The following is an 11184-nucleotide window of genomic DNA, read 5'->3' on the forward strand; positions in this document are numbered from 1 at the left end:
TCTCTCAGGGCTGTCAGTGCTGCTCAGCAGTGAACTGAGTCAAGCCTGCTCTTATTTTGAGCTGAACTGCACTGCTTACTCCAGCAAATACCACTCATTGGTACCTGTTTACTTATTAAAAGTATGTAGTGTTATATTCAGGGAAGTTAGGTTCACATTTTCTCTGCATAGGACAGTATCAGTTTTAGAGGAGCCGACTTCCTGCTTGTGTGGATTCTTGAGGACAAACTTCTGGTCTTTCTGTTGAAGGACAGTCAATCAATCAGTCTCCGTAACAACAAACTACCCTTCACCTGATAACTGACACAAGGAAGCAGCATTCATCACAGGGATTAAATTCGCCCTCTCATTGTTCCACCCACCTTAAATATCACCTCATGCCCAACCTCACCATTAGACTGAGAGGCTCTGACCCTGATAAACACTCGTGCTATTTGTCTTCCTGTGCCTCATAGACACTCCCGGGAGGGGAGAGGATGATCCGATGGACGCATCATTCTCTGACTCGTCACTGTTTGCTCACTGGGGCCAGGAGCTCAGTCCGGATAACCGCAGGGTGGCGCTGAAGATGTTCCAGTACTATGGATATAATGGCTACCTCAGTGACCGACTCTCTCTAGACAGGCCAATACCAGACCTCAGGCCTGATGGGTAAGACTACAGAACATATGTGTCCTTGCTAATCCAAACTGGGTGTGTATTCACATTAAATGTCTCTTTTGTCCCAAACGTAACGGGCACATAGCCCACACAAGTTAATCAGTCTGGTATATGTGAGCTGGACCAATGTTTTCTGTCCTCCACATTGTCACACTGTTTGAGTTATCGGGTCGACATCCCTTTTAAGGGCTGGAGGGGACAGACATAAGGAGAGACACATGGACTGCACCAACATCAGTCACAAATCCCTGAAGGTACCATCTGAAGGTGGCAGGCCAAGTGCATATTTTCCATCTGCAGCCTATACGTAAATCTCACAATATCAGAGTTTCACTTTGCAAAAAAAGACTTTCACGATTCAAATAACAATATTACTGTGTAAAGGAAAGCAATTATTCATTCATTAATTTTCCAACCGCTTTGTCCGTTATCGGGTCGCTGGCCAAGCTGGAGCCAATCTCAGCAATCAATGGGCAAGAGGCGGGGTACACCCTGGACAAGGCGCCAGTTCATCGCAGGGCAAGGAAAGCAATTAAATTAGTTCAATTCAAATTTACCTTTGTGTATTGTAATGTGCAAAAAGAAAAAGAAACGGCACTTTTCAAATATTGAAACGGCAGTTACTGATAAAACAAATGATAAATGTCATCATTACAGAAACACACAAGATGACATCATGGTGCAAACACTAGCACGGCTCTTTACGATCTGCAGGCTATTTTCTACACTGCACATTCCTCTCAGAGCACCCATTCCCATTAATATTGGCTTTGTATACTCATCTGGAACTGTTCTGGCTGGATACATTAATCATACATTAATCACGCAAACGATTCCCAAATGTAATGCCCAAGTCATGGTCTTCAGTAAATACAGCAGGCTTCTGGGCATTATGTGCAGCATGATGTGATAACTGTGGCGTGATTTTACTCAATTTAATTGGCGCGGCAGTACATGGGTAAGCCGTCACAATCCCAACACAATACACTTTGAACAATGATATTTAATGGTCATGACAAGAGGATTATTATGGAAACAATCCACATACTGCTAATGAGGGAATATTTTAGCACACATTTCAAATACCTTAATTCAAACTGAAAGTGGCATGACCTGCAGCTAGTCATATTTCTGCTGCCTGCTCTGTCTGCATTTCCTGAACATGGACATCAGTTTCCTCCTCAGAGAATAGGCTGACCTCCTCATTCACAATGAAAATGTCAGCATGCAGTGACAGAAAACGGTCCCCGAACAGTCAAAGAGAGAAACCTGATTGATATTTATTAGTCCTAAACTCGTCCCTTTTATAATTACTTTGCAGGTGTACTACTATTCCAGTGGCATTCTCATTAAATTTCCAAAGCTCATCTGGCCATGAACTGGTGCCAGTACCTGCATTTATACCTTGATTTATGAAAATAGGGTTCTGCTGGCTTGTTCGGCCAACTATCTGTGACGGCATGAAATCTGACTTTGCACTGCTCTTTAGAAGTCAAGGTTAAATTTATGTGTTAATCCTCCAGATATCATGCAGGTCCGAAGATTGACTCCAACATTGTCCTGTAAAGGTTTGTTACTTCTTTCACAGGTGCCGGAACAACACTTATCCCTTAAACCTTCCTCAAGTGGGCATTGTGTTCATCTTTGTGAATGAAGCCTTGTCTGTCCTCCTTCGGTCCATTCACTCCGCCATCAGCAGGACGCCCTCGCACCTTCTCAAAGAGATAATCCTAGTGGACGACAATAGCAATAACGGTAAGTATCATCATGTTAAATTACTGCCATTGCCCAATTTTAGCTTAGCACACACAGCCAGGCTTAATAAGGTTTGAATTTCTCATCATAGTGAAGTGGTGTGTGTGTCCTGCTGTTGTTAAAAAGATAGGCCCAACTCTTCATCATCTCAGAGGAATAGACAGATACGAGAGTGATAGTGAAATAATGGATTAATCAGTTTGTTTTTCTGGTCCAAAATAAGTTACCATTTCTAGCATGTGGAACAATTTGGCATCAACTCGTCGCAGTATTTTTTGGGGATTGAAAGTTGGGTTGTTGTTTCAGAAAGTTATTGTTCACTATAAAGTGATCCCTGACTGTTCTGACAAATCAGTCTAAAACCACAAGAATATACCTCTACTACGTAAATACATAGACAAAAATATATAATTATTTCTTATAAGATATATATATAATCCGTTTTGTTTGGGGTCACCAATGTTGTTTACGTCGCAAGGCATTCTGGGTGTGACCTGAAACGGCTGCAGCACCGAGCTCACTGCTATTTAGTATGGCAGCGATTATTTAGCAGCGATCAGCTCCTCCGTTCAGCCTTTACAATCTGAACTACAGCGTCAGCAAAGTCGTGGAAAGTGAGGAAGAAGCCAGATTAAAATGGAGATAAAAATCCACGAGAGAACTCTCGATTTGGTCTTTTTGTTCTCTGTGGCATCTGCGTCGCCAATGCCGACAGAAAGAGAGAGAGAGAGAGAGAGAGCGTCTGCTGTAAAGAGCTCCGCCTCTCGCCTGCAGCGAGACAGACAACTTCCCTGATCCGCTAAAGCCGGGAAAGCGTTGGAAAATGAATACAAACTATTGAAGAGTTATTCATTTAAGAATGTATGTTAAATGGCTTTATTCACAGATCTCCCTTGTATCACATCACATCCAAATTTTGATTAACTCAGCGCTTGGTACCGTATTCCCGTTCTTGTCTTCTCCTCTCTCTCTCTCTGTCGGCATGGCGACATGTAGGAAACATGTTTCCTACAAAGGGAATTTTGTGTATGGTTATCTCATTTGTGGCAGCAAAAGAAAAGTGTGATTATGCATCTTGAAACATCCAAGTATGATGTTTAATTTGGCTCAAACCCGAGACACGTTAAAATCAATTGCAATTCAAATGACATGAGTGTACAAAACACTGACTTCAAGCGGAAAACTATGCTCACAAGGGAGGATTTCTGCTCTGCGAGCACATTACAAAGTAACCTTGAGTGGAACGCTTTCTTGCATGAAAGCATTTCTGCGCCATCACAGAACTCTGACGAGTGCATGCTAGACTTTCTCAGTGTCTGAGATTGTGGGTGCTGGGATAGGTTAATTTAATATCTGCCCTTTGGACGTCGGCTTTGGTTTGATTATTGACGCCGTCAAATATAGACCGGCCTCATTAGAATAAGTATAAAAGTCATCATAGGTCATCTGCATACACAATGTATTGGTTTCCAGAACATAACTTGAATATCATTTAATACTATTTCATAACAGCTAAGTAGTTTCTATTTTAAGTACTTTTATCCCTTGTATTTATTTATTGTTTTCATTTATTCATGTTTCATTTTGTGTGTTTGTGCTGTCTCAGAATAGGGTTTCTGGTTAGAAACTTAAATGCTTTTTCACCAAACTTAATCCACACAGTAACTACAGGTTTTAAACATTTTATTTTTCATTCATTTGTTTTTATTTAAACTCAACCTTTTCTCAGATATGCACTGAACAAGAACTACAGATTAACAGGGATGGCTGACTTGCCTTTCTTCCTAATGATTTCCTCAATGACTCTGTATTTCCTGCTTGTTAGCATTGCATCCTGACTGATTCTGCTGTGTGTCGGGAGATATAAATAAGATTTAACAGATTTAAATAACAGATTTAAATAACAGATTTAAATAATTCATATCGTGAACCTGCTCAGGTGAGCTCCCACGACAACCAAGGCAACATCAACACTGGATGGAATTATGAAAAATGCACACTTATTTTGGAGGAAACCCCACTCATGCCTTTTTATACTTTTTACTTTTCTTATGTTTGTCTTTTTAATATATATATATTTTTCTCTTTCAAATCAACAGGCGCTGCCATTTGTTCTATTCTTGGATGCTTATCTTAATTTTTTTTAATTACCGGTACAAATTAATTTCATTATTTGGCACCATTCACATTAGTGCTAATAATTTGTATGATACCATTATTTTTTATGGTATAATTTATCATTCGTATAATGAAGGTCCTTTCTGAAAGTAGAAAGAAGCGTTGTAGTAAAACAGGTCTATAATTTGCATATTGTTACCTCACACGAGTGTAGAAATCTAAAGATATTCTATTGCCCCTCTAATGACCTCCAGGGTTTTTAACGAGTGACTGTTTTCACTGGATTGAACTCTAATTAGCCGTACAGCTAGGAAGTCTGCCTTTAGGCGGACAACAGTCCAGCAAGGTGATGAAGTGTTTGTGTGCAATTTGCTTGTATTTGCAACCCTAATTTCTACATCTGCATTCATTGGATGCAGTCTCAACAGTGTCAAATTAAAAAGCTATGTAAGCCAAGAGTGTGTAGCTGCCAACCTCTCCACTTGACTGCTGTGCTAGATTTCTGGGACAGGACTTGGGTCTCTTGTGCATTGCAGGAAATTGACTTTAATTCACCAGTGAAAAGTGGACATATGATTTAAAGTCTGCGACTCAACTAAATTACAAAAGGAGAAATAAAAAAGTTAACTCCACTGTACCAAGATCATTCACCGACGGTACACTTTCCAATGTGTTGTGCTGTTTGTAAGAACAGAGGCAGCCATGAAAGACAATCGAATAAGGACTGCTGGCACGGGGGGAAACATGTGTACCAAAGTCAATAATGCAAAATGTGTTTCATGGCCTGTAGCCTTTTTGAACAGATTGTAGATCACTCTGCTGTTGGTGATTTATCACCTAGGCTCCAGGATAAGAACGATCCCTCTCCGTAAGGTCATTATTGTCCAGAAAATTGAATATATTTATCTGTAACACATGTTCAGATGAAAACCCAAAAGTTCACTCCTCCTCCTCCAAGATCAGATTATCAATCAGATCACATTATCTTTCATATTTCATCACGGAATTGAGACCTGGGGAGCAGTCGCCTTTCGCTCCTTGAGGGAACCAAGTCACGCATTGACATTTTGCTGATGGTATTTCACCCCGTTTGCCTGAGCCCTCATCACGCTGCGTCTGATAGTCCTGTTCTCATCATTATCATCGCGATTGTGAATCTTCTGTGTGCTAAATGTCATTAGCCAGTTCACCTGTGACGCTCCTGTGATTGTTGAAGGGGTCGTCGTCCACAGCTATACATTCGTCATCCACCACTGTCACCGCTCACCTCGGAGTGGCATTAGCATGCAGGAGGATGTGGAGCGCTCAAGGGAGAGAAGGGCAAATTGACCTAACTGATTCCTCCTTAATTGGATAATGTCCCAAGCTGGGGGCCCAAGAAGGGCTTGTCGATTTTGGAGTGGACTTTTTTTTTTAGAAGTTTGCACTTATTTTGCAGGATGTCAGTGGATTTATGATTGCTTAAATTGAAATTGAAATTGAAACTGAATATGTCTTAAAAATACATGAAAGTAAATTGTTCTGTAAAGAGCAGATAATTTCAAGCTAAATATAGACAACAGAAAGAATTTAATGACCTCATCTAAACCTTTTTCACTAAGCATTGTCACTTGTATGTCTGGTATGCTTCTCTAGACATCTGTCCCTGTAATTCTGTGGTCTTATGTGGATTCAATCAACAACTCAAGTGTCCGGAGGAAGTACACCAACTGTTTGATATCAGCTGGCCATTCAACAAGCAGGTACTTCAGGCTCCAGCTAATTTAAGATGGAGGGTTCAGAGACGCTGAGATGAGCAGCCAAACGCAACAAAACCTAGCTGTTTGCTGCCAACTATAAGATACAATTTGTGCTGGAACTTCATCAACATGTGTTCAGAATCTTTTTAACAAACTGCCAGCTTCATATCCAAACTCTGGACCTGGGCGTTGGATGCAAGACTGGTAAAACTGTGGAGGAAGAGTGAGCGTAAGATATTTTAAACAGATTTTCACACCTGCAGTTTTGCCATGATAAATTTTACAAGTGGTGTAGTACAAATCTCACAGAAACTTTGAGACTCATACCCAATCCGGTTTGCCATCTGTTGTGCGAGCACTGACGCCTGTCTGGTGTTTACTTTGAATTTGCATCAAGTGAACAAAAATTCAGAAAGACAACATTCAATTATCAAAATCCCATTCTTGATCAAATGCCTGGTTACGCACACAATTATTCACTCTGTTACAATTTAACCATTTGAACACTGAAAAAAAAACATAAAGGAACTTACAAGGTATGTTTTTGGTTTGACTATAAACCATTTTCATTGTGCCGTCGCTGATTAATTAACGCTGACACAGTTTCTATATATAGGTTGTGTTACTTTACAATCTCACTGAGGATGGAAAAGGAGCCGAGCTTGATGGTGCAAACACCATTCTGCAGCTGTACATGTTTTTGTTTTTTGTTTTTCTTCCCAGAAAAACCTGTTTCTTGACACAATTTAAGTATATTATCGTATTTCTTGGACGGTGATGTTGGAAACTGAAGCCCGCTGCTTTCCAGCAGAGGTTTAGCCAGATATATTGCTCCTGAATGACTGGCGTCTGCTGGCCGTCAGCCACGCCTGGTGTAATGGACTGCACTTGATTATGATGTGTTATGAGGCGTAAACATCATCACTCTTATTTTCATTTGCACACTCATCAGATTATCTTAATTATTTATGGATTAGATGAGGGACAATGATGTATTGTACATCACCAGCAGCCTTTCATCTGAGTGAATACAGTAGCTTTAACTAGAACTCAGAGTCTGAAGTGCAGACTGCTGCTGCTGGTGTGTTTCCCTGATCCAGAGTGACTCTGCTTTAAGGTCAGGCCACGTAACGAATGACAGATTTATACGAGGGACGTCTGCTGATTACAATTAACCCACAAGGATAAGAACATCAACCACTCTTCTGGAATAGGAAGGCATCATTCTTTATGTAAATGTAGCTTGGATCTTTATGTAGTTGTGTATCTAGTGTAGATTATTCTTCTCCAGACTTGTTTATGGCCCGGTGGGAAATGGCAGCGCTCTTCTGTCTCCTCCGAGAAACGGCAGCATCGACTTGAAAAATAAGTGTAACCCTCTAGATTTCCAGCTTTGCAATCTTTTTTTTTTTTTTTAAATCTTATGTGCCGTCAGTTCTTGCCCAAAAAACAGTTCTGACAAATTGAGGTAATTGAAGAATGTAGGAATTGTTCTGTTTCAGACTTGAGACTTTAGTTTTACAGTTTTTTACAGTCTACAGTTTGCTGGAAATGGCGCCTCACTGATGACCATGCGGGCAGTAAGACGCACATTCCTGTTACAGTTTTCTTCAGCTGATTTACAGTTGTGATTATTATGCATGGAGAAACACAGTGAAGCTGGATGTAAATAAACTCAATTTATGTGTTTGGTTCAGTTTGTTAAAAAGATTGAATGTTAAGGACAGGCCTTAAACATTGTCCTTGGCAGGAAAAGTCAATTGCTGTTGTTTGATAACATTTTCACTTCTATATTATATTTATAATATGTGTGTAATAGACACATTCTCTTTTATATGTCTGCAGGAAAGTTTTTATTTTACTTTTGCCAAAGGTGAAGCTTCTGAACTTTGTTTCGTTCTTTGCACCATACAGCCAATTTACTCTTTTTTTGGTTTGGAATCTCTTTTTTTTTTTTTTTTTAAATCATCCTGCCTCTAAAGAAGCCAGACAGATGATTGAACTATGGTTGTGATCTGTCTGCTCCATGTCGCCTTTAACATCAGAAGGTATTTGCAAAAAGAAGCCAAAGGTGATTTACATAAGCAAAATGATGAAGCACATTGCTGATGAAAGGTGTATTTCCTGCTTAATGTAGATGATGCATTAAACACTTGTGATAAACGGTAGTTTTTGTAACTCACGGACATTTCCTAACACAAGTAACCTCAGAGAATAGGCTTTTTAAGATTCTTTTTTTTTTTTTGTCTTGGATTAATATTTTTGTAGCGATTGGACCTCTTACCCTTTGCTGCAATGGAATGCATTTTTGTGAGCTACGGCAAAGCTATGATTCATCACACAGTTTATAAGTCAGGCAATAATGGCGGTAAACTTTGAGGCATTAAAACAGATGAACTTTGAGCATTTTGAGAAGCGGCGCAGGCTGAGTCCTCAGTATTGCTCTACTAGGTTATGATTGGTGAGCCCCATGGCGGTCTGCAGCTCTGGCTGAAGCTGCTGCCTCTTTGGTCCACTGATCAAAGCAGTGAAGCATTATCTCTGCTGGCCTCCTACCAGTGAAACACTGCCCCCCGGAGAAGAAGGCGATGGCTTCTTGTCATTGGAAGCTTGCTGATAAGTAGCTTTCTCTGCATCCACCTGTCTCCTAACTCATCTTCAGATATTACATCAAATCTGTGTGTGTGTGTGTGTGTGTGTGTGTGTGTTTTGTAGATGAGCTAAAGGAGAAGCTACAGGATTTTGTGTCTCACACAAACAGCCAACGTCCAGGATTCATTAAAATGGTGCGCCATTCCAAGCAGGAGGGTCTGATCCGGTCCAGAGTGAGCGGCTGGAGGACCGCTACCGCCCCGGTTGTTGCCCTGTTCGACGCTCACGTTGAGTTCAATGTTGGCTGGTGAGTCACTCGCCAGAAGAGCAGCGTATAATGGTAGCACAGCTCGACACACGAGTTCTTTAGTCATCCCTCTGTGTGGGCTGAGAGACAGTTATCAAATGTGAAAACAGACTGTGGCTCTCTTCTCATGGCTTTATTCTGTATCTATGAGAACAAACACAACGTTTATCCACAGATCAAAACATGAACTCATTAAAGAAAGTTTGACATTGGGAATTTGGTTTCTTTGCCGAAAGGTAAAGTAGAAGATTAATGCATCCATATATTTAAACACAACCAAAAGCCTCAGGGGAGGGTGCATTAATCTTATGCTAACAGTCTTCTGTGGCTTCTTATATTAAAGTACCAGAAAACAAATTATGGTTACAACAAATCTCCAAAGTTTAGAGTTTGCTTTTAGATTTTAATATTAAATATTTCTATTTAAACAGATTCACAGACTGTCGGCCTTTTTCTTGTCACATTGCCCTGAACTGTATTTAAAAGTGGCGCCGAATTAAATGATGCCGTTTATGAATGGACTCCAATGAGCATAAACATGTTTCCTCTATTTATCAGCTTATCAGATGGAACATGACGTGTTGATTAACTGGATGGAATTTCTCTTGAAAACAGGATATTGGGCTTTTAATAACTTCCGTTTCATGACTTGCATGATCAGATGTGTGATGGAGAAAACCTGCCAAAACATTCTCTCAAACTAAAAATGACTCTCTCTCTCTCCATATTTTAAGGGCTGAGCCCATACTGCAGAGAATTAAAGAAGACAGAACACGCATCATCTCCCCATCGTTTGATAACATCAAATACGACACATTTGAGATTGAAGAATATCCACTGTCTGCCCAGGGCTTTGACTGGGAGCTCTGGTGTCGCTACCTTAACCCACCCAAGTCCTGGTGGCACAAGGGCAACAAGAGTGCACCAATACAGTAAGTGAAGACCATAAGGTTCTGATCGTCTTCAACAAGTAGCATAATATGACATTCTTTATCTAACATTTAGTAAAACAATCTGTCTCCGCTGCTAAATGAGTCATTCAGGAAGGCCTTATCCTGTTTTTTGCTGTCACTATAGCAACTGAAAGTTAGCATTACCGGGACAGAGTAATGGCGCTGATCTTTATCATCTCTAATCTACCAGGAGCCCGGCCCTGATTGGCTGCTTTGTGGTGGATCGGCTGTACTTTGAGGAGATTGGCCTGCTCGATGAGGGAATGGAAGTGTATGGGGGAGAAAATGTGGAGCTGGGCATCAGGGTGAGTAATAGCGTCGACCCCTGGTGGCCACGGGCCATGGTTCATCCAGGTAATGTGTGGAAAATTAACAATGATAATGGCGCTTAATGTCTGTTGGGAGCAAGGTCACAGTGGAGCTGATTGTTGAAATAATTCATGCATTGAAAAATTGCCATTTAGCTACAAGTGATGCGATCTGTTAAAAACGGTGTTAGACGTGTAGGTGAAGCGTAGAATATTCAGCCAGAAGCAGATTTCATTTTGAGAGAGAGAGAGAGAGAGCGAGAGCACACACATCTACTGTACAAGTTCATTCATGCATCCTCAGCTCAAGAAATGGAGACAAGCACACGACAAGATAGCGAGTGTAGAAATCCTCATCCTCTCTAATGACAGAGATTTGATCATCTGTAAGGAGATGAGACCCAGATGTCCTCTGACTACAGAAGTTACATTCTTGGGGTCGGTAATATCCCTGCTGATTTCTTTATAGTCGGACACATTGATGATTTTTATTGTACATATTACCAACCAGAGCCTCAGACCTGTGTATAAACATTTTGATGAAACTTTATGGCCTATTGCTTTTGCCCCAAATTCACTGTTCAGAGTAGTTTACTTACTTGCTCGTGTCTGACTCAAGGAAGTTGCCCTTGCCTGGAGGTTATTGTGGTTTAGAGTTCACTAGAGCCTTTGAAACAGAGGGTGACACTGTCAGCTAGAAGCTACAAGGCCTACGGACTCTGGCTTGGCCCCATAGAGCCGCAGCAGGGTCT

At 40.8% G+C, this 11184-nt stretch overlaps 1 protein-coding gene across 1 annotated transcript; it reads left to right on the forward strand.

The window, feature by feature from the left end:
- Positions 1-455: 455 nt before the first annotated feature.
- On the forward strand, positions 456-10429 carry LOC137917327 (polypeptide N-acetylgalactosaminyltransferase 18-like; the record flags this gene model as incomplete). Its single annotated transcript, XM_068760125.1, has 5 exons — positions 456-651; positions 2249-2415; positions 8988-9171; positions 9906-10103; positions 10315-10429. Coding segments are annotated over 5 exons (860 nt in total), but the record flags the coding sequence as incomplete, so codon positions are not given.
- Positions 10430-11184: the final 755 nt, after the last annotated feature.

The sequence above is a fragment of the Brachionichthys hirsutus genome, unplaced genomic scaffold (genome assembly GCF_040956055.1).
Source record: "Brachionichthys hirsutus isolate HB-005 unplaced genomic scaffold, CSIRO-AGI_Bhir_v1 contig_217, whole genome shotgun sequence".
Lineage (NCBI taxonomy): Eukaryota > Metazoa > Chordata > Actinopteri > Lophiiformes > Brachionichthyidae > Brachionichthys > Brachionichthys hirsutus.